This window comes from Pollachius pollachius, assembly GCF_949987615.1.
Source record: "Pollachius pollachius genome assembly, chromosome: 16".
NCBI classification, from domain to species: Eukaryota; Metazoa; Chordata; class Actinopteri; order Gadiformes; family Gadidae; genus Pollachius; species Pollachius pollachius.
In genome coordinates, this window is record NC_136949.1 from 19,053,511 (window position 1) to 19,078,285 (window position 24,775).

A 24,775-nucleotide genomic window follows, 5' to 3' on the forward strand; every position below is an offset into this window, starting at 1 on the left:
GCAGCCAGGAGTTCAGCCGACGCAGTACACTAAAGGACCTTTCACAAGAGCAGCTATTTACAGGCACTGTTAGGGCAACTTGGATTATTTCCCTCAGAGAGGGAAACATGTCTGGGTGTAGGAGGTTGTGCACAGCTAACATATCTTGGGCTGGACATCCAGCTTCTATTTTTGCGAGCAAGATAGTTTTTGGCTACCTCCTCTGTTTTCAGATCTATGCTGTAGTGCCTGGCAAGCTCATCCAAGTGGGATACATTCAAGAAGTTTTCAGACTTAGGGCTGCATGCCGGAATGCCTTTTAGGAGATCTGCATCTACACTAGAAAATCGTAGTGTAAGCTCACTAACCATCCTGTCCACACAAGGGAATAGCGACCCTGTTTTGAAGGTCTGTGTGCTGCCCAACTCAGTGTGTGAACCCAAGGTTGTCTCAAACACAAAATCCTCCATTCTTTTCTGCTTATGCCTTTTGTTGACTTGTGGTTCTGTGACACTATGTGTTAGGCAGAGAGCCTTAGTTCTTTCATACACTTCTATGGCAAATGCATCTGTGCGTTTATCCTTCAGAGTGTCACAGAGAGCATCTTAACCAATTAAAGCTTCTGCCAGGTCTAAAGTCTCCTTCTGAAGGGCCTTGTGGAATGATTCAGTTATAGACAGAAGTGACTGAAACATCAGGAGGGCATAGACTGTTGAGAGCTTTGCTTTAATGCCAATAGCTATGGGAGATTTAATGGCAGACAGACACTCAAGAATAGCAGGTAATGTTGCAACAACTGCATTGATCGAACGCAGCCGGCATGCCCAACGAGTCTGTGATAGCTGTACAAGCTCAACTGCTGTCAATCCAAGCTTGGGTTGAGTGTCTTTAAACATGTGGTGGTTCACCAGGGAGGTGGGAAAATAAACAATACACACTCTCCAAAAAGTCAAAAAACTCCACAGCCTCTGAAATAGTCCTACAAGTGTGGCACAGCACTAAATTGAGTTCATGAGTGTAGCAGTGGACATAGATGGCTTCAGGGTGGAGTCTCCTAAAATGCGCTTCTACACCTCCCGTGGGCCCACTCATGACTGCAGCACCATCATTTGTTTGTGCTACACACTTGAGGTCAGCAAGACCATTTTTCTCGAGCTGCTCCTGCAGCTTGTTTGTGATGGACTTGGCGTCAAACTTCATGTCTCTGAAAGTGATAAAAAACGTTCCTTCACTGCCCCCTCACACACATACCTAACACAAACAGACAGTTGCTCTTCCCGCACATCCCTTCCTTCATCTGCCATAATTGCATAGATTTTGGAATTCTTAATCTCAGCTATTATCACACTGGTCACTTCCTGAGAACAGCACTCTACAATCTCATTTTGAGATGTTGGTGAAGTATAGGTGGCATTGGAAGGAAGGTTATGTTTCTGGAGAAATGGATCAAAGTCCTTCAACAGGCCCATACAGGCAAGAAAGTTGCCCTTGTTAATGCTCTCCTCACTTTCATCATTGCCACGAAAGGGGAGTCCCTGACTACCTAACATAGAGGTGACTGCCACAATTCGCTTTTGATAGTCTCTCCAATCTGATATCTCCCGGGCATTACCAGTCAGCATCATCTGAGTGACATCTCCTACTTGGCTGGTTAACTTGTAGTTTTGCCATGCAATAATACTTTCTTTATGTGACTGTGCCATCGCATGCTTACTGAAGATGGAAAACGCGTTCTTCCAGTTATGGCAACCACTACTGCCCAAAGCATCATGTTTGATGTTTTTCTCAAACAATCTACATGGAAAGCAGAAAGCTGCATTCAGGTTGACAGAGTACTCCAACCATGTATGCTTCACAAACCAGCTGCTGTGAAATGCCCTCTTCTGTGTACCAAAGCTTTCATGTGGGTAGCTTTTCAGCTTTACTTGCTTGGGCCCTGTGTCTTCAGACCTAAATCATGCACACTACACAGAGGAGGTGCTTCAGCTGCTTGGTTGTTTTCCTGCTCTCTGCTTGTTTGCTCTCCTTCTGTCTCTCCTTCTTGGTCTCCCTCCACCTCCTCTGACTCTGGATTCGCTTGCTCTCTCTGACTCAAACTGCTTGCCTGATGACCCTTTTCCTCCTCAATCATTTCCTCCTCTTCTTCTGCCTCATCCTTTGAGAAATTCAAAAACATACATTTACTTATTGAAACCTTGAAGTAAATAACTTTAATAACTTCCAAGATGGGTCACCTCAGGTTGGGGGAGGGGGTTAATACTATCACTCAAATAAATGCACTAAACTAGGGGCAATGTGCAGATGCATACAACATGTAGCCTGTGACAACATGTAGCCTATGACTCCATTATAAGTTTGTGTGTAGGCCTATGCTGTATTAAATGTAGCCTAGCCTATATTAAAGGCAACATCCATGATATTCATCTAAATTATTTATATTTAATTTATAAGGCTGCAGCCAGTAGTTAGAGGGGAATTCCTGTGTAAAATGGTATGCTTAGCATGAACTCTTTACAGGACTAGGAACTGGGCAGCAGGAGGTGTCCACTATACAAATAACAAACCCACTAATAATAAATCTCTCACTCTCACGCATTCACTTTCACAAAACTACAACACATCTCACTCACAGGTATTTATCATCATATCTTACTCAATTTATTAAACATCCTTATTAATCCCCTATTGTAATCCCACCCTTTATCAATCTTTGACCTTTCTAAAAACCCTCATTATTTCCTCCCGGACACAGGAGGAAGGGGGAGATGCAAACACACACGCGAGCGCACGCACACACACACAGGCACACAAACACCCTTGCACACACGCGATGAGATAATAAACAGTAGTTTTGGCTGGTCGTTAGTTCATGAACACAAGAAGACCACTTGTTGGAAGAACGTAAAAAAAACTCGACCTGATCTTGACTGACTTTGCAGGCTCCGTCAGCATCAGCTCCTCTGCCACTCACCATGCTCTGCTTCTTCTCCCTCACACTCGTCAAATACCTTTGTATATCCATCTGGTCAATGAGTTGAATGAAATACCATTAGGGACACCAAGCCATTCGTTGTAACATGTCACTCTCACAATATTGCTGATTATAACAGCAATCTGCAGGGACTGATAACTGTCATAGGCTAGCAGCTACGTTGTTGAACTTGGGGCGGCTAGGGCGGCTACTCTAAAATGACAGTAGATATAGCCTTTTCTTTCCCTTAAGTAGACCTCTTAAGGCAATTCCACATTATAACCTACTTACAATTTCACTCTGTGATCTGCAAATCCTCTTTTGTCTTCTTTTTGTCTCCTCTTACTTCTCTTACTCTGCCCGACGCTGACCCTTCAGAAAATGCAACGTTAAATGACCCCTCACCCCTAGCCCCTCCCGCCAGCGCTCTCAGAAACAATTTTAATCCAAGAGACAACTTCTAATTGTATTAGTATTTATTTCAACTCATAGTCTGGCTTATTATCTAACTGCAGGCATGTTACGATTTCCTTGACAAAAAAAAAAGTGTTTTTTTTTGCAGTGGGTGCTTTACAACATCTTGGGGGGGCTTAGCCCCCCCAAAATGGGCCTAACGACGTCCCTGGTTAAGCCAACTATGAATAACAAAACATGCCAAACCATGTGTCCTTTATCATAGCTCGTCTACACGTCTGACAAAAAAACGCGTAAAAATCAGTGGTATTCAGTGAGGTATGATCAATTAAATGTGCTGAAAGTTCGTTGCTCCTGCCAAACGGATTACACTGAGTGGAACAGATCAAACCTCCAAGATGGCGGCCCCATGTCTCGTCAGCGCCAGTAGGCGCTAGCGTTTGATGCTCCATCTATAATGTCTATGGATGCAGCCTTTTAAAGGGGAACTATGCAACTTTGGCCACTTCTTTGCTGTTTTCTTGGTTTGCGCTCGCATTGAGCTTCCCCTACAGCTTCGGAGGAGATATTTTACAACACTATCGTAACAACTCGTTGACAACCCTTCCCCATCCACTTCTACCCTAGCCATGTGCATTTGTTTTCAAAGAAGCTGGCGAATGCCTGGAGCCATGTCCGAGGTAGATGTTCATATAAAGTAGACAAGGTTATACATTTTGAAAGGGTGTATGTGTTACAATAAACCCATCATTTTTTATAGTTGACGGGGAAATGTTAAGAATTGTTTTATCTTTGGTTGTTGAACAGAACGATCAGTGTAAGAGTGTTGGCCAACATAATACATAACGATAGCATGAACAATTTGCGCAGCAATAGTACATGTATCTGCTCAAGTACGTCACTTGTGTACGGAATCACATGGAAATGGATTCATAGATCGAGATGGTATGCTGTCGCTAGTCCCTCCAGGAGAGTTGTGTGCGTTGGGCAATCAGAGGGTTAAAGAGACGCTTTGGTCTTGAAGGGAAAAATTAGGTATAAACTGTGCTGTATATGGATTTAGGAGACAGAATGATCCTAATGAAGACGGGTTAATTAATCATTTTTATTTGTCAAGTATTTGTGGGTCTATTTGTTTTACATCAGTGTTGCAACATTTCCCTGTCATCCCATATAGGTGGTTATGCACATATAATTTTAGTTGCCTTATGGGGTTTTTGTACTATGCCATGCTAGGCTCATATTGTTAAATTGTACATAGCTGTTTATAGTGTGTTTTCAGTTGGTGTTATTTTTATTTTATTATTATTATTATTATTACTTTTTTCTCCTGTTTCTGCCAGTATTACTCTTCCTTTGTAATGTCCGGGGGAAGATACTTTAGAGGTGCATACTATGGCTGGCCGTGGGCTGGATGTCACCTTTGGGGTGGGGAGGGGCCAGCAGGTATCTTCACTGTGTTATGGCAGGGGTAGGTCTGTGTCCCCCAGTGTTCTCAACTACACAGTTGATCAGTCAGTTGTTGACCCACCGTTGGCCCCCACCGCTACTTCCACGCCAATTTTCCAGTCAGACCAGAAGCCTACACAAGTCATCTCTGTTGAGGCTTTTGGGGATATGATTACAGATTTGGCTAAACAGATTGGTGATAACATCTCAGCCAGCCTTAGCACTATGCGCGGGCCCAGTATCGTTCAGCCTCAGTCTCCTACAAGTCAGTCATACAGTCATGCTGATTTATCACAGTTGAAGGTCGTTGTGCAGTCTGACGCCAAGGCCCCGCCTTTCTTCAGGGGTGATCATGCTGATGAATTCTCTGTTCATGAATGGGAGGACGTGATGAGATGTTACCTGAATAGGGTTAGATGTCATACTCATGCTGAAATGTTTGACCTGATAATGTCAAGACTAACAGGCAAAGCTAGGGAAGACGTGGTGAAGGTGTCGCTCCGCAGCTGCCCTGAACTGAGGGCGACTGACCTACCCACGTCTGTGTTCGACATATTGAAGGGTAACTTTAGTGAGCTGTCATTCTCCAAGTTGCCCATAAAAGACTTCTATAGCACAATTCCCCATGCTGATTAGGGTGCTATGGACTATTGGATTCGCCTGAACAAGTCCATCGATGCTGCTGACGAGTGCCTCCGGAGGCGAGGCAGGTCTGTAGAGGACCCCAGTGCTGAAGTGGTCATGATGTTCATTAATCACTGTCCCGACCCCAGTCTTGCCATGTCATTCCAACTGAAGGCCCCTGAGCGGTGGACCGCAGCTGAGTTTCAGGAGCGTCTGGATAGTCGCGTGAGAACTGTGAGGAAGACAGCCGCCCAGTCCCGACACGCAGTGGGTCTGTCAGCTTACAGTCAGAGCCCTGTGACTGATTCCTTTCAGCATTTTGATTCTGGTGTGTCTCAAACTTCTACCCTGGACTGCAGTCACCCTCGGTCGGGTAACGTGTTTGTGGGCCCACATGAGCCTGCTTCCTTGTCCGTACCTCCTGCTGCAGTCTCTGATCCAGCTCCTGCTGCCGCTGACTCACCAGCTACAGACCCTGGTGTTCAACAGGTCATGGCTATGTTTGACAAAGTTCTGTCCTTGTGCAACGCTTCCCTTGCAACCAGTCAAAGTCCAGGGAACCGCCAGCCAGTCAACCGTCAGCCAGTCCACTGTCAGGCTGGCCGGCCCCGTCAACAGCAGGGTTCTGAGCCCTTTACGTGCAGAGTTTATGGTTCCAGGGACCATTCAACCCATGCTTACTGTAGACTTTACAGATTGTGCCTCAACTGCTTCAGTCCTGGTCATATAAGACATGAGTGCCCACGGGCCTCTCGTTCCCCAGCCATGCCTCCCCCCTTCTCCCTCCAATGCTGATTTAAACTAGCCCGCCCATGTAGTAAGAGGGGTAACATGGGCAGTGCTAGTGAGGCCCTTAGTAAAGAACAGGATTTGCAATCAACCTATGTGAACTGCTGTAGTAGTCTTCCTGATGACAGAAAAAGTGATTGTTGTGGGGTCACAGAGAGTGGAAGGAGCTAGTGACCTGTTTAATGCTCCTATGTCCATCGGGGGCCAGTCTACATTGAGAGGGATGCTTGATTCAGGGAGCATGTCATGCAAACTCAGTGTGGAGGCAGAGTCCAAGCTTAAAATCGCTGGTGTTCTCCCGAGTCGTCGGGTGCCCGAGAAGGTGGTCCTTGTTGGCTGTGGTGGCCTTATGACACAACCCAGATGTATCTACGACCTCAGCATTGAGATTTATGGATCCAAATTAATCGTGCCAACTTTCCTTGTTCCAGGGCAGAGGGACGAGCTTATCATTGGAAGCAAAGTTATCAGGCCCATGATAGAGAGGATGAAGTCTGATGAGAAGTATTGGGAGCTCATCTGCTCTGACACCTCAGACCCCGAGTATGAGCAGTTTCTTCAGTTGCTCAGTTGCATCAGCCGTTGGTCTGGTCCTGAACTGCCTGACAAGGTTGGCACCGTTAGACTACGTCAGGCTGTTGTCCTTGCACCACAGCAGGAGTATCTGGTGTGGGGGAAGTTGCCAAGAAGTCCTCCTGTGTCACCTGGGAGCACTGTCGTCGTGGAGCCCACCTCTTCCCGTTCTGCACCTAGAGGCATCATCATCGGACGGGTTGTGGCACCCATGTGGGGAGATCGCTGGGTCCCAATGAAGATCCTCAACCCAACTAAGAGACCTGTGACACTGCGCCGCTATGCAAGAGTGGCGGATATCTTTCCTTGTGTCGCTGTGGAGGACCTTCCTATCTCCCAGGGTGTGTGTAGGCCACAGGCTGGTCAGGCAGCTGACCCTGTCACCAACTCAGATGCCTCCTCTGCCCCCTTTCAGCGGCTTAAGGACTGTGGATTGGCAGATGTCAACCTTGAAGGCTGTGAAGTGTCCGATGAATGGAAACAATGTCTGGCTGACCTTGTGATCACCTATCAGGATGTCTTCTCCAAGGACAAACTGGACTGTGGGGAGGCGGAGGAGTTTGTACATCGGATTCACCTTACTGATGATCACCCCTGCCGGCTACCCTATCGGCGTGTCTCTCCAGCTCACTATCATAAACTGAGAGAGGTGCTGTCTGAGATGGAGTTGAAAGGTATCATCAGTAAGTCAGTCAGTGAATATGCTTCGCCGCTGGTCTGGAAGAAGTCAGGAGACATGAGGATCTGCACTGACTTTCGCTGGCTTAATGCCAAGACCCTCAAGGATGCCCACCCGCTGCCCGACCAAGCCGACTGCCTTGCCGCCCTTGGTGGAAACGCCTTTTTCAGCACCATGGATCTCACTTCGGGGTTTTACAACATCCCCCTCCATGAGTCTGACAGGCGGTACACGGCCTTTACGACGTCCTTGGGGCTGTACGAATACAACAGCCTTCCCCATGGCCTATGCAACAGTCCCGCATCCTTTATGGGGAGGATGATTAGTGTCTTCGGTGACTTGAACTTCTCAAGTCTCCTCTGTTATCTGGATGACCAACTCGTCTTTGCTCCATCTGAGGAGGAAGCCCTGAAACGCCAGAAACTAACCGGTTACATCTGGAAGATTAGTGACCTATTTATGTTTACGTGTAAATGCTTGCAAATAATCATTGTAAATAAATATCATTGTATATGGTTTTAAAATGTCCCCATTTTTTTAAATAACAGATGTTTGCACCACCTTTCTTTCATTTGTTCAATAATACACACTTTGGTTAGAAAAATATTTATTTTGGATATTGATAGAAATGCAAGTGACAGTTCTTCATGGTTTGTTTTTTGCCTTACGGCTATTGTGTAACATCTTGAGGGTTCTCTGGATTTTCTCGTGACACTTGTACCCGCACAAGTTCGGATGTGGGTGGTGGCTGTACCGGGGCAGGCAGGCCGAGCCGTTTTGGGTCATCAAGCCTCAAGCCTCATAACAATGCTGTTTGCCAACGCTTGTAACTAAGAAAAAAAAAATACAAAGCAATCTTTTTACAAACATGTTTACAAGCGGGGAACTACACCAAAGGTATAACATGCCTAAAGCTATAATGGAGGTTCACGTATCAACAGTTCTGTTACCGACGAATATGTGCTAACTAGCAGCTCTCGTACAGGGTAGGGGAGAGTGGGGTAAAGTGAGACATTTTTTACATTTGCTCCCCTCTAAGCCAGCTAAAATGACATATCAGTAAAATGTACACATTTACCATTAATTCAGGATGTTTCCTAGCCATGGAAATTATCAGAATGAATTCAGGACGAAGGGCAGTGAAAATATGATTGTTTTTTAAAAAGTGGTCTTGTGTCTCACTTTACCCCATCTCAGGGGTAAACTGAGACAGACCAGCGAAATCAATGGGGTAAAGTGAATCAGCAAGGGGTAAACTGATCCACTTACTTTATCCACTCTGAAACTACCATAACAAAACATGTTGTAAGTTGTGTAGTGTTGTGTAGTTAGAATCCTGACAGCTTGCTTGACAACCACACATTCCACAACTAATTTCAGACTAGTTACAGAATCATGGGGATTGTCAATTAAGCCCTTTTTTTTCTGAACACTTTAAAGTAACTCTGAACAAAATCAAATACAACATAGTATAATTCAAAATGTTTTAATTAACATTCAAATGACAGATAGAACCAGATAGATTAGAACACAGTCTGGGAGTCAGAACACAAAAACGAAACAGCTAGAACAGCCTGGGACTCAGAACACAGGACTAGATCCACATGGATAAGAACATCAGCCTACTCTTTGGATGTGCTTTATGTGTTAACTCGAAGTAGGCTACTCTACATTCCAGCCCTGAAGGTTACAGGGAAAGATGAAGAGTTGCTCTCTCCGTGTGGTTCCTCCAGGCCTTTTAGGTTGAGGCAGCTTCTTCACCACGTCACTTTTATGAACATGTGCCACATCATTTTCCTTTATAGCAAACATGGGTCTCTCGCACTCTTTCGTGTTTCCCTTGATTCTTCTGAGAAATTGTGCAAGTATTTCGTCATCCTCAACTTTCTCAACCATGCCAATGTAACGGACGCTCCTGTGTTTGGTTGCAAAGTTTACTATTACAAAGTCACCCACGGACAGATCTGTGTTTCCTGGATCACTTCTCTCATCCTCAGAGCTCTCTTCGTCAGACACATCATCAAGTGGGACAGGGACATCACTCTCCTCAGAGCTGCTAACTACGATTTTCTTTTTGGTTGCTTTCTTTTTCGGTTTTCCCTTTTCTTTGCTATTTTGCTTTTTCCCTGCCAGTTTCTTTTGACTTTCTTTATAAGCCTTTTCAATTGCCTGCTTCTCAGGAGTATCAGTTATGATGGCTGTCTTCACACGCTTTCGTTTGGTTTGTGTTCTGGGGGAACATTTGGGAAGTGGTACGATTTCACGAGGAGACACATATCCAGGTCGGCTGGGAACACGTGGCACATCTGAGTCAGCTGGCGGGGCACATCCATGTGGACCATGTGCAGTGGATGAATTAGCATCATCGAGTGATTTATCTGCAGCGGGTGGACCATCTGCAGCGGGTGGACCATCTGCAGCGGGTGGACCATCTGAAGTGGGTGGACCATCCGGATCATCTGCAGTGGCAGGCTGCAGCTCAGGGTTTGGCCGGTCGGACACCATGGATGGTGCAAACGCTCCATCAGGGAAAATTTCTCGGTTATATGGGAAAATCCCAGTGGACCTAAATCCAGAAGTGATGTTGCGTGGTGTCACTGCTGACATGAAGGCCTCATTCACAAGTCCAGCAATCTGGTAGATGGAGACTGTTTTGCCAGGGTTAGATCTCATCCACCCATCAAGAGCTTGGCTGTATTGGGTCTTGAACGGGCCATACACGGTCACGTCGAGAGGCTGCAATCGATGGGATGTGTGGGGAGGGATGGTGAGCAGAACAATACCGTTGCTCTTGGCTACTTCTACTGCTTTGAGTGAGATGTGAGCCTTCAGGTTATCCAGGATAAGCAGCATGGGACGGTCAGGGGTGCAGTTAGTGTGCTGTATCAGGTGATCAAAGAACTCAGGCCAGGTGTCTTCATTCATCCATCCCGTTCTGGTGGAGGTACCTTTGGCTCCTGGAGGTGCTCCTATCATGAAGCAGTCCTTAAACTTAACTCTGGGGAAGACAAACATGGGAGATGTGGCATTCCCAGCAGCATTCACTGCACACACCACAGTCACCAACTCTCCTCTCTCAGCCGATGTGACAGAACCAACTTGCTTTTTTCCTTTCTCTGTCACAACCTGAATCAAATAGAAAGTTTAGAATCAATGGCATGTGCAATTAGTAGGCTACCACTGGTCTGAAAGTTGTATTTAATTGTACTTATTTTCAGTCCATTCATTTTTTCCAGTTGACAAGTTCACAAAATTACTAATAGCATTAGTTTCTGCATTCTGTCAATAGCTAGCTGGTCATTATCACAAGCCCCTCAGTATCAGCCTGGTGCTCTCTAGTGTATCATGTGTAGCTTACCTGCCGTGGCTTTTGTACTGTAAATACGCCTGTTTCATCCACATTGTAAATCATGTGTGGAGGGAATTTATGCCGGTTAAAGATGAGACGCAAGGGAAGAACCTTATCAGAATCAAAAACAAATATTACTGGTAAATCCTCCATAAAAATGTGCAACTACAGAATTAATTCTGTCACCTGTCCATCACTACAGCCAGATTGTCAAAGAACTCCGCGACTGTAGTTTTATTGAAGGCTGTAGCCCTTCCCATTGATGTTGCCTCTGGAGTTCGGACAGAGAGATGGCGACGTGCTAGGAAGCTGCCAAACCAATCTGCACCTAGAGTAGACAATTCATTATTATAAGATTTAGCTTTGTGGCAAGATCTGTTGGCCTTAGTTAACCTACAGAATCATGTGATCTCTTGAACACCCTAGCCTACCTGCACATTGTGTCTTTGTCCAATTGGCAGGGACAGGGATATAGTTTTTCTCTGCATATTCAAATGCCAGTTGACGGCACTTAACTGGAGGAAGGCCATGGAACTGGTCAGCTAGTTGTTTCAAGTGTTGGGCAAGCTCCTCCTCCATCTCATCTGTGAATATTCTCTTTGCCTCAGCTACTGCACCCCAGGCTACTAATTTTACTTCCCCTTTCTCTTTTTTCTTCATGAACCTTAGGAGGCTTGACTTGTCAATATGTCTGTCCCTTGCAGCTGCTCTTAAAGACATCTTCCCTTCCTTGACCTCAGCGGCTGCACTTTCCATCTCCTCAAGGGATGTTTTGCCCCAGGTTGTCTTCCTGCTGTATGTCCTTGGCATGATGGCTTTTCTACAATGTTTATGACATTAAAAATAAAACATATGTGATGTAATATTACATTAAAATATGTTTAAGACTAAACTTAACTTGTGCCTCATGGTGGGGTAAAGTGAGACACTGTCTCACTTCACCCCACAGCATTTGTCTCACTTTCCCCCACCACCACCATTTTAGAAAAAATGACCTCTCTTAGTAAATCAAGCCAATCTTCAGCTAGCATCATCACATGGTTTTATATGTTGGTAGTTCATCAACATGTATGATATAAGTTTTTCTACCTGAATCAATTTGCTTTGGCACAACAGTTGATTAAGTTGACAGCAAGAAAATTTACTTTAACATGCAAAAAATATATTTTTGTGAAAAAAACATGCTTACCACAGCACCAGGAGGTTCTCTCCTTCATGGCCAAGGGGAAATGGGAGGGGCTTGAAAACATAATGGTCACATGACCACAAATGTGTCCCGTTGCCTAGATACAGGGGGTGTATCACATTACCCAATGTCTCACATTACCCCGTTCTCCCCTACTGCATTATATGGCCAGCCGGACATATCACATGATATTTAAAGGCTATACACTCTTAGAAAAATCTAAGGCATTCGAATAGCGATCTAGTGATCTAAATAAACAAGAACCTGGATTCGGGGATTTAGCCTGTATCTGGGGGACGAGACAGACGAACAGCAAAACAACCATGGAAACAAACGTGTTTTGGACTTCCGTAAAGATGGAAAGAAATTGGCAGATTCTGAGTTTGCGGTTCAATAGATCATCAGTTGAACATCGTTGCGACACAAATGACACCTCTAGCAAAATGTAGTAACCTAGAGAACCAGCTACAACCTTGTTTTCATCCAAACGAGCCGTCTTTATCCAACGGTGCCTTTGGCTTCTGCCTTTGGCTTCTATGAGCTGTCGGCTTTCAGCCGCGAGTTTAGGGACCGTCTGCAAAATGCGAAACGGAAAACGACCACAATGGTCATATTTCAATAGCCTCGCCATTATTGACTCTAGAGCCCCAACATTTGTTCCATACAGGCATGGTCTCTATATGGTCTTACTACAACATTTAATTTTGAAAAATATAACTTTACTTATTTTAAAGGATTTTTCCTTTGGCAATATTTCAATGTCTATTTTTTTGGTTTGGATCAATTTCAATAGCGTCGCCATTATTGACCCTAGAGCCCCAGAACTTGTTCCATTTAGGCATGGCCTCTATATGGTTATACTACAACCTTTATTTTTGGAAAATATATCTCTTATTTTTGAGGATTTTTTATTTGGCCAAAAATTCAATAGCGTCGCCGATATTGACCCTATAGCCCCAAACCTTGTTCCATATAGGAATGGCCTCTATATGGTCTTACTACAACCTTTGGTTTTGAAAAATATATCTCTTCTTATTTTTAAGGGATTTTTATTTAGAAAAAATGTCAATAGCGTCGCCATTATTAACTCCAGAGCCCCACAACTTGTTTCATGTAGGCAGGGCCTTTATCTGGTCTTACTACAACCTTTAGTTTTGAAAAATATATCTCTTCTTAATTTTGAGGAATTTTTATTTGGCAAAATATTCAATCGCGTCACCATTATTAACTCCAGAGCCCCAACACTTGTTCCATATAGGCATGGCCTCCATATGGTCTTAATACAATCTTTAGTTTTGAAAAATATATCTCCTCTTATTTTCTAGGATTTTTTATTTAGCAACAATTTCAATAGCGTCGCCATTATTCACTCTAGAGTTCCAAAACGTGTTCCATATAGGCATGGTCTCTATATGGTCTTATTACAAGCTTTAGTTTTGAAAAATCTATCTCTTCTTATTTTTGAGGAATTTCTATTTGGCAAAAAATTCAATATAATTTTTTTGGTTTGCAACAATTTCAATAGCGTTGCCATTATTGACTCTAGAGCACCAGAACTTGTTCCATGTAGGCATGGCCTCATTATGGTCTTACTACAACCTTTAGTTTTGAAAAATATATCTCTTCTTATATTTTAAAGGTCCCATAGCATGCTACTTCATGGATGCTTTAATATAGATATTAGTGGGCCCCTAACACAGTATTTGAAGAAGTTCCCGAATAACAGCCACTACGAGCCAGTCTTACATTGAGCTTTCCCCAAACGCGCCGTTTCGGTGTCTGTAGCTTTAATGCAAATGAGGAGGAGAGAGGCGGGTCAAGGAGGTGAGTGGGGTGTGGCCCTGAGCAGCTTCGGCCACGGTACCATGCGCTCTGTTTACAGTGGATGTATCGCAATGGCGAGGCGCAGACAGCTTTTGGCCGTGTTCTGTAACTATTCTAGAACACTCCGCGTGCTTCGGCAGGAGTCCTGGAGCTCTATATCTACATAATATCATTTTATACATAGATATCATATAATATATATTATCACATATTATCACGGCCAAAAGCGGTGTGTGCCTTCAGACGATATTATGAATCTCAAACGACTGCGTCGGGTTCTCCGACGTCTCTGGTTCTTCCACGTCCACATCAATCTGAAGTAGACTGAACCACGACATGGAGCCGGAAGGGGCCACCGCCTCGGCAGCGCTTAGGCACCACCGCTTCCTGCAGCGGGCAGCAGGCAGCGCAGAGGCGGTGGTCCCTCGGCTGCCCGCTGACAACAATCCCTTTCTCCTCCATGTCGCATGGGGGTTTGTCTCGTGGCCTTGCAGTCTTCGGTGTGGGTTTCAGTTCACAGTTTCAGTTCGCAGGACTATTGTTTTGAACAATATCACCAATGCATTATTTATCTTTATTTTTTGTTCCGTACGAGAATTTTGTACTTTGTTAATGCATAATAATTAAATAAAAAATATTTTAAAAATGGTAGTAAATTCATTGGTAGTCAAGGTGGGGCCCTATTGTTGTTAAGGCAATGATATCCATACAGTGCTGGGGGAAACACTGCATATTAATGTTAGAAACCCTCATAAAGTGAGATTTTCATACCATGGGACCTTTAGCGAATTTCAATAGCGTTGCCATTATTGACTCTAGAGATATATTTTTCTAAACTAAAGGTTGTAGTAAGACCATATAGAGGCTATCCCTATATGGAACAAGTTTTGGGGCTCTAGAGTCAATAATGGCAACGCTATGGAAATTGTTGCTAAATAAAAATTCCTTAAAAATAGGTAGAGATATATATTTTTCAAAACTAAAGGTTGTAGTAAGACCATATAGAGGCCGTGCCTATATGGAACAAGTTGTGGGGCTCTGGAATCAATATTGGCGACGCTATTGACATTTTTGCCAAATAAAAATTCCTCAAAAATAAGAAGAGATATAATTTTCTAAACTAAAGGTTGTAGTAAGACCATATAGAGGCCATGCCTATATAGAACAAGTTGTAGTGCTCTAGGGTCAATAACGGCGACGCTATTAAAATTTTGGCCAAATAAAAATTCCTCAAAAATAAGAAATATATTCTTCAAAACTAAAGGTTGTAGTAAGACCATATTGAGGCCTTGCCTATATGGAACAAGTTTTGGAGCTCTAGATTCATCAGTGGCGACGCTATTGAAACTATTGCAAACAAAAAATTCTTAACAATAAGGAGATATATTTTTCCAAAGTAAAGGTTTTAGTAAGACCATATAGAAGCCATGGCTATATGGAACAAGTTTTGGGGCTCTAGATTCAACAATGGCGACGCTATTGAAATTTGACCATTGTGGTCGTTTTCTGTTTTGAACTTTGCAGACGGTCCCTAAGCTCGCGGCTGAAAGCCAACAGCTCATAGAAGCCAATGCAATTCACCGTTCTCTAAAGACGGCTCGTTTGGAGGAAAACAAGGTTGTAGCTGGTTCTCTAGGTTACTACATTTAGCTAGAGGTGTTATTTGTGTCGCAATGATGTTTCACTGATGATCTATTGAACCGCAAACTCCGAATCTGCCAATTTCTTTCCAACTTGACGGAAGTAATTTGCAGTCCTTTTCTTTCAGTTCACGCTATTCCTGAAAATCTTGCCTAACGTTTACTCGTGTCTAGCCTCTCTGTCGGGTTCATTGGGTTTCTCTGTCTCTTTTTAGTCGGCTGATCCATGATGAATGTAACAATCCCTTTGCTACTTGTGTTTATATCGAGCCGGTTCCGTTTTTGTGGGTCTGTAGCAGTGGTGGTCAAGTTACTTGGAAAAAGTAATTAGTTACTGATTACTTATCCAAGAAAGTAATCCAGTTACTTTACTTATTACTTATTTTCAAAAGTAATTAGTTACTTTACTAATTACTTTACTTAGTTACTTGTCAAAAGCACACTAGCTATGCACAACCTGAATACGCTTTTTTAAAACTTGTTTTTATTAGTCTCAATCTTTTTAACTATGCACATTGCAAACAAAAAAATACATTAAATGCAACAGTCTCTCATTTAAAGAAAATCGTTTTGGTGTGTATACACACCTTCATTCGAAAAGATGTAAATAAAATACAGCAATAAAATAATTAAAACCAAAGTCTCTATTAACATTTACATCTTTTAACAGTTGCAGTGCAGAGAGGAGTAATGCGTTTACCAAAACAGAAAATGCTGTTGCATGCCACATTTAGGCTGTTCTAATGTCAAAGAAGAGTATGTGTTTGAGCTGTGTGTGTGTGGAAGGATGTGTTTCTCGGAGTGTGTGGATGTGAATGTCAGTGTGTGTGTGTGTGGAGGGGACTGCCTCTATGTTTGTGTGGGATTGAGGTTTGCTTCTACGTGTGTGTGTGTGTGTGTGTGTGTGTGTGTGTGTGTGGAGGGGAGTGCTTCTGTATAGGAGTGTGTGTGTGTGGAGGGGATCTGACCCCTGTCATATGTCTGCAGGTTCAGGCAAGCGGAAAAGTGTGTGTGTTAGTCAAGTCTCATTTTATGACAAGGCCCTATGTTTTTTTGTTTTCTTTCGGAGTGAAACAGTGGTGATACCGCATCAGCAGAAGCTTTTCAAACCTCCCAGCAGAGAGCCTGTTCCTTTTCGGGGAAAGCATCAATCCTCCCAAGCTGAACAGCTGTTCAACTGGTGCACTGGATGGAGTTGGAGAGTTGTATTTCATGTACATCTTTTTGAGGTTAAGGAACTGATTTAGAATCTCAAGCTCATACCCAGACCTAAAATAGTCAGTAACCTCTTTTTCTGCTGAGAAGCTTTCTGTGGGTTGGTTTTAAATAATCAAAAAAGTCAATTTCAGCTGGGCTGGCTGGCAGTTAGGACACATTAGCATTGTCCGCTGCTGGAGCAACTTTACGACACTCTCTTATCAGAAGCTTCTTCACATGCTCTCTCCTACGCTCATATCTCAGCCATCTATGTTTGAACTTGGGACAAGTGGCCGCTGCAAGAAGTCCCTCTTGGCTATCCAGTACAGGATCAAAACGAACTTTGATGGCCTGTAAAATACAATACGATATAAATAAGAATATATTTATTTTTCTATATAATCTGCTATTTTAATTATTCTGTGATCTTAACTGACCTAAACCATCTCATGCCCTATCAATACTGTATGAGATTTAATTATCGTTGAGGTTATTTTTACCTCTTTATTTTAATCTTCTGTTGATGTTATGACTAATATTCATGATTAATGATGATCAATATCCCTGATATTGAACTGATATTTAACTTTTATCATTTTAGTAATAGTACTCACTGCTTAAAACAAACAAAGTGTAACAAAGTGTAAAAGTCGGTTCCTCGTCATCACCTGCTTCATCATTTTCAGATTAAGACTCCAAATTACAGGGCTGACATACTCTGAATGCTTTGGCAAAATTTGATGCATTATCCGTTACAGTGGCAACAACTCTGCTGTGCAGTCGATATGATGAATGAATTTCTTCGATCTCTGCTCCAATTACATTATAGGTGTGCCTGCCTCTAATTCTCTTACATGCTAGCGCGGCCTTGTTGCATTGTAAAGTGGAATTAATCCAGTGAACCGCCACTCCCATGAAACTTTTATTATTCTTCGTCCAAATGTCAGCAGTAGTGGAAACAAAGTCTACATCTCCGAGTGCAGCCTTCAAATTACCTTCCATTATGTCGTATTCTCTCTCAAGGTTTCCTGCAAATGACTTTCTCTGCGGCAGCTTGACACCACTTTTGGTTGGTATTTTTTCTACGATGCGTCGGAATGAATCAGAGTCTACAGTGAAAATGGGCAACATGTCCTCGACAATATAGCCAGCAACAAGCTTCTTCAGTTCAGCGGCACTAAGTCCTGTCGCTGACGCTCTTGAGTCTATTTTCACCTGTTTAGCAGGAGAGGGTCCCTCTGTTGCTGCAGCGGTCATGTTGGGATTTCGGGGTGTCTCAGTGAGTTTCACATTCTTGTGCCGGCTTGCTAGGTGCTTGCTCAGATTTGAGGTGGAACTTTTCGCTGTAGACAAAATCTTTCTTCCCACACAGAGTGTACAGCGGACGTTAATGTTTTTTACATCTTTTACCGAGTCAAACTCAAGGTAATGTCTGAACTTCCTTGAATTAAATGCTCCATTGTTCGCTCTCTCTCCCGTACGCCATGTCTTGCACACACGTGTCTTGTTTACTTCTAGACGTCGCGCCGCTATAGGCTACATCATTGTCACGAGACAGTCTCACAAAGCAAATACGGCAAAATCCCAAATTCTTTTACTGTCTATGGCAAAAATAAATCACGGTTTAGTAACGCAGTAACGTAGGCTGCTTGCTGGAAAGTAAAAGTAATCGAATTACTATTTTTGCAATTGTAATCCCTTACTTTACTCGTTATTTGAAAAAAGTAATTGGATTACAGTAACGCCTTACTTCTAAGGCGGTTCATTGGGTTACTGCCCATCACTGGTCTGTAGTGCCGTAAAGCAATTCGGTGCTTTGCGAGATCCGAGACTCCCGCAAGAGTGGGCGGCGGGTCGCCGGCAGAAACTTGCATATTCCCTTTTTCCGCCAAGATGCGCTAGGGGGAGTCGAAACAGAGACCAATCGACCCATAGAGTGTTATAGAACCATCACAATGACTCTTTACCTGTTATATTAAGTCAATTAAGCCAAAAAAGTTGCATAGTTCCCCTTTAACCCTCCTTTAGCATAGGTTACTCCTGACCAACCTTTACGAAAGGAAAGGAGATATTTGTTACCAATAATCCTTTACGGCGGCAGTATTGAAAGCAACAGGCCACCGACAAAGTTTACCGACTACGCGAAGACGCATGAGAGATGCGGTAAAGCAGAAGAAGAGAAGGAAATAAAATGCCAACTTCACATTTAAGAAAGAATCCTGGGGCCAGTTAATTCCAACATCAACATAAGTTTAGCCTCTTTTTTCAGTTGTGAATTGGGATTCGAGCGGCCTAAAATATTCCCGTTGACCTAGTCTGACCTAAGTGGTTCTCACTGTTGGCGACAACCTGATTGAAATCAATACGACAAGAACGCATGGATCGAAAGAGCGCTTGTTGTAGTCCATCTTCAGAAAATGTTAGTTTCACTCTATTAGACTTAAGTCAGCAATACTCACCTTTGCGCAATGACGTCGGTTAGGACTAACTCATTTTGAACAGTTGTGTTATGTCTTAACAATGATCGTGACCTTGCATATAAAAGTTCAATCATCTACATATGAAGCCAGGAATCTGTGTGTGTGTGTGTGTGTGTGTGTGTATGTTTATATGTACATACTACTTCAGTTTTCTCCACAACGGTTCTTTTGGTGGACTTCCTTGGAGTGGCCGGGAGCCTCTGGAAGGGAGTGTCGACGGGGAAGTATGAGAATGAGCGGCTCTTCAAGAAAGCTCCCAGCAGCAAAATGGGAGGCCAAGCTATCTTTTTAGCGCAATTTTAAGTAAAGTTAAAGGCCATACAGCAGAGCTGAACTCCTTAGAGCAGGGAACCCACTGAACCTGTTCAACTCCTTCCTTGGTCTTCAGTGAGGGTCTTGGGACTGATCTGCTACAGCCACACACACACACACGCACACGCACACGCACACACACACACTGTTGTAAATTCCCTGTTAGTTCGTTATATCGTATCGCATATAGATATATAATATTTACGAGGTGCACGGGACTACGTCAGAGTTCGTTGCGCCTGGATTGCATAACCCGCAACGACAGAGAATGCGTTCGTGTAGAGTGAGTTAATACTGAACGACGTATATTTATGTATATTTATGCAGGATAAATGTTATATGCAGTCCGCAATTCTGTTCCATATAGTGGCCGTGATTTGTGTGTTTGAGCTGGTTTCTGCTATTGTGTTAGTTGATTCACTCATTAATCGGGCAGCTAGCCTGCACCTCGTGTAGACATTGCATATGTGTACGTCACTCTGCCGCGCCATTGTCGGCTGTTATATTGCCCTGTGTTAACGTGTGTATGTTGAAGCTATTTATGCCAGTTATGTTTCTATAGCATTTATGGGATATTGCTAGTACTGAAGCCCGGTGTTTTAGTATGTAAATCTTGTAATAATTATTTGTCTATTGCTTATTCTGTCTTACAGAATACCATTCGTACATTTACTCATTCATTCTTTCGTTCATCTGATTATTCATTGAAGCCATCGTTGATGTCATTCGCCTATTCAAGATATACAAACAACAGAACTGTTCCCTGTGTATGCGTCTACTCTCTGATCGGAGTTGCCGTCGTTTACCGTTTTTTAATAATGACTACATATGGCTACATATTCTGGTTGTGTGAGTGTTTCACTGTTGCTAGATAGCTAACCCTAACCATTGCTGCATGATATCATATGGCAAAAACAAATGGTGCATGGTTTATGTTGATTTTGTTAGTGAGACACAGGCAATTTGTTCGAGTGTCTGTGTATATTTGTGTGTATGGGTGTGTGTGTGTGTGTGTGAGAGAGAGAAGGAGAAACTATCAATTGATATTCCTGAAATATTTCCACTCTGTACTTTAGTGATAGGAGGGCCACTCTCGTCTTCAACTTGCAAGCATTACTTAATGCTCTATGGCTGAGACTTATACTGACTTATGCTTTTTCCACAGAGGCTATCAGTTCAGCACTGCGGCCCTGTCCATTTCCCCCTCCCCCTCCTCCCTCACTCTGGCTGTATCCATTCATGCCGAATAGGCCTCCAGATGATGGAGGTCACGTTAATGAATAACTTTTGGATCTGATTATTATGAATACAATTCAGTTTCCTCAAATGTGTACTAGGGTTGGCTATCATGGTATGGGTCAGCCTTACATCCAGTGGCTTCTTGGTCGATTGCATACCTCATAATAATGACTCTGAAAAAAACAAAAAAACATCTGTTGGTACCTGGTGGATCAGCAAAGATGTGAACAAACATCCCAGTCTGAACACAGTGTCCATTAGCTGTCTGGAGCAGCCTCACCTTTCCTCCAGTTCCAGAGCACTCTCAATTGGCCAGCTGAGGGCCTTTCAACCTTTAACCAAGACCAAGCTAAACAACATTTATCTTAGTGGATGTCTTTGAGGCATCGCACTGGTTGTTTTAGGCATCAACAAAAAATAATTTGACCCTTTGAACTATATGCAAGACAATTCCAGCTGCTTAAGTAACACTTAGGGAGATTCCTAGGCCTATAGTTTCTGAGTGTCCATGTTCCTTTAAGGTCTAAGGGATAAAGGAACAAACAACCAGAGGTGTAAATATTGGAAAGACACATGAAAAGTAGAAGTATATACTTTATTGTGGGTGTTAACACAAAGTGGGGGTAAGGGGACCGATGGCGGAGACAATAGAAAGCAACTGAGCAAAAAAAAACAATGACTAAAGAGCTGAGCTCCTCAGAACGAGAAGAACCAAAACCCTGACTAGCCTAGCGACAGGGTACAGGGTGCACAGGGTATCCCTGCTAACCTAGTGTCTCTAGTCAAGGTGACCTACGTGAGCTATGTACAGGGGACACCAGCTAACCTAGTGTCTCTAGTCAAGGTGATCTACATTGATATTATGAACAGGGGGCCCCAGCTAGACAAACAAATAAATGAGGAATGGCTCAAAATGGAGCACTTGGCAGCATGATCCAAAGAAAGGGAGACACCTCCTGGGGCCTTTTACACTGCCTGGTTTCAATCACGAACACCTCCCACAGGGAGGTACCTGTGGGAAGACAGAGGAAAACAAGACATGCACACCAGCACCACTGGTGTGCTGGTGTGCATCGTCAAAGCAAGGTACAAGGTATAACATCCCATTGATTGTATCCCTGGTTCCCTATACATGTCTCCCTATCCGCTGACGCGGAGAGATGTCCTCTATACATGGTCCACCAGGAATGCTGAATTTTTTATCGTCTGAAATGAACCGGTTTTCAAGCATAGTTCTATTAAAAAGCTTGCCAATGTCGTACAGTTGCCCAGTTCTAAAACATGCGTGTAAACCTACACGTGGCATAATCTGTCTTTGTTTTGTATAAGCTTGACGAATTGGATAGAATCTCAATAATTGTCATGAGGAATCTTGGCTGGATGCCGGCAGCACCTATCGCCCCACGTTCGTTACATGCTCATCTTTAGAGAGAGAGAGACAGAGAGAGACGGAGAGAGAGAGAGACAGTTTTTTAAATGTGCGTGCAGCATTGGCACACGTGAGAGAAATTGATCATGTCGTATGATTAATCAGTTTTATTAATATATTCCTTTTAAAAATAATCATAGATGGAACAATACAAAATAGAAAATGACCCACAATACTGACAAATACTAACTTTTTAACACACAATAAGCCGATGCAAAAACTGCTTTGGCATTTTTAAATTTGATAAAGTGCAAGATTACAGCTTTATTTGACTATTTCCAAAATCAGACCTTGTTCACAGCATTTAAATGTCATTTCATTTTGTTTTAAAGACGTGATAAAGTGCATATAAGCGTGAGATAAAGATTTGTAGCATCACACATTTATTGGTGCTTCAAGTAACAGAATGTCAATGGATGCACAATGGGTTCTCTCCCCACAAACACACACACACACACACACACATATGCATCCATAAAAAGAATAGACAGACAGACAGACAGACGCACACAAGACAGACAGACGGACGCACACATTGACAGACGCACAGACAGACGCATACACACATACACACACACACACACACACACACACCCTCTCCAGCTCAGACGTCACTGGGCGACCTGGAGCGGTAGGCTGCGTGGTCCCTGAAGCAGCCGCAGAGCAGCAGGTACAGGGCCCGCTGGATCTCTTGGTTGCGGTAGGCATAGATGATGGGGTTGATCATGGAGTTGTAGGTGGCGGGCAGCAGCGTGGCGTAGGTGTACACCGCTGGGTACGCCCTCTGGCCCACCAGGCAATAGGTGGCGAAGGGCAGCCAGCTGGCGCCGAAGGTGCCCAGGATGATGGCCAGCGTGGACACGCCCTTCTTGGTGGCCACGTAGTGTGTGGCACTGAAGAAGTGCTGCTGCAGGGCGATCTGCTGCACGTGCCGGCACACGATCTTACAGATCCGGACGTAGAGCGACAGCATCAGCGTGAAGATGAGGAAGAAGGAGGCGGCGAGCAGCGTCAGGTTGGCGCGGGTCAGCGGCCGCACGATGCTGCAAGCGTCCGGCGCGCCCAGACAGTTCCAGCCGAGCACGGGCATCAGGCCTAGGACCAGCGACGCCCCCCACGTGAAGAGCAGCATGCTGTGCACGTAGCGCAGGGTCCGGTCGGAGAAGTAGGTGAGGGCGTTGTATATGGAGAGGTAGCGGTCCACCGTGATGGCCAGCAGGCTGCTGATGGAGGCTGTGAAGGAGGCCACCAGGAAGCCAACCGTGATCAGGCTGATGGTCTCCGAGGAGACCACATACTGGAATACAAAGTTGAGGATGAGGCCCACCCCGGCCAGGAGGTCCGCGGTGGCCAGGCTCCCGATCAGAACGAACATGGGGGTCCGGAGGGTGGGCGTGTAGAAGATGATGGCCACCACGATGGCGTTCTCACAGGCGATGACGGTGCCCGACATGCAGAGCATGATGTCCCAGGGGTTGACGGGGAACAGCAGCGGGGCGGAGGAGTACTGGAGGCTGCCGTTGGGCTCCAAGGACTCTGCCGGCCAGGGCACCGCCGCTGAGGAGGAGTTCACCATCCCAGCTCCATCCATATGGTCCACCTCAGCGCTTTACCATGGAGACTATATTATACTCCAACTCTGTGGGAATCTAAAATCAAAGATAATCAGGAAAAATATATATACTGTATATAACCAGCTGTTTATTAATGGGTTCCAAACGCGCTGTCCGCGGTCCTGGAACTAAGATCGCAACTTAAATCTGTTTCGTTTTTGGAAAACGACATCAGACAAAACATCTAACAAAACAGCTTTTTTTTTTATAATAATACATTTCACCAAACATACCTTCTTAATGATCGTAGAAAGATGATATTTCAGCGGCAAAAAGCAAAATCAACTGAGATTTCGAGATTTGTTCCGTTTCGCAGGTATCAGAGGGTCGGTGGTCTACTGGGAGAGAGGACCGGGGAGGGTCGGTGGTCTACCGCGGGAGAGGACTGGGGAGCAGAGGATCTACCGGGGAGGGTCGGTGGTCTACCGAGGGAGAGGACCTGGGGATTCAAGAGCAACACAGTCCGAGTCGGCGGGAGGCGCGTGGACCGCTATAAAGCCATGTGTCGCCAGGATGTTTTTTTGTTGTTGCTTGGAGAGCGAGAGAGCGAGAGAGCGAGCGAGCGAGAGAGAGAGAGAGATTTTTTAAATGTGCGTGCAGCATTCAAACACGTGAGAGAAATTTAACATGTCGTATGAATAATCTGTTTTATTAATATATCCCTTTTAAAAATAATCATAGATGGAACAATACAAAATAGAAAATGACCCACAATACTGACAAATACTAACTTTTCAACAGTTATGTTAGTTATGGGGTTCTCGGTGCAATGAGAGAGACAGTGATAAAGGTGCATTTAATGTATTTAAAGACGTAAAAAACACCACTTTTCGGTCTGTCAAATATCAAACTATCAAAGCCAATGTATGCATTAAGATGAGGTTTGTAAATATGTCCATGCAGTGATGAAGTGGAACTATATAAAAGAATAAGAAGAAATCCTTCTAATCCGTCAATGGGTGGCTGGCATTGGTTTCAGGCTGAGCCAGAATCCGGCTCTATGTCACCATGGCATTAGTTACAGCATA

General features: G+C 44.0%; 2 protein-coding genes across 2 annotated transcripts; both read right to left on the reverse strand.

Moving 5' to 3' along the window:
- Nucleotides 1–9,027: 9,027 nt before the first annotated feature.
- On the reverse strand, nt 9,028–10,898 carry LOC307088097 (uncharacterized protein). Its single transcript, XM_079753892.1, has 2 exons — nt 10,837–10,898; nt 9,028–10,604 (listed from the first exon to the last, which is right to left on the reverse strand). The coding sequence occupies exons 1-2, from the start codon at nt 10,888–10,890 to the stop codon at nt 9,141–9,143; spliced, it is 1,518 nt and encodes a 505-aa protein (XP_079610018.1). The 5' UTR covers nt 10,891–10,898; the 3' UTR covers nt 9,028–9,140.
- Nucleotides 10,899–22,738: 11,840 nt separating this feature from the next.
- gpr6 (G protein-coupled receptor 6) lies at nt 22,739–23,725 on the reverse strand (the record flags this gene model as incomplete). The annotated part of the gene is made up of 1 exon (XM_079753110.1): nt 22,739–23,725. The coding sequence occupies one exon, from the start codon at nt 23,723–23,725 to the stop codon at nt 22,739–22,741; it is 987 nt and encodes a 328-aa protein (XP_079609236.1).
- Between the last annotated feature and the right edge of the window lie 1,050 nt (nt 23,726–24,775).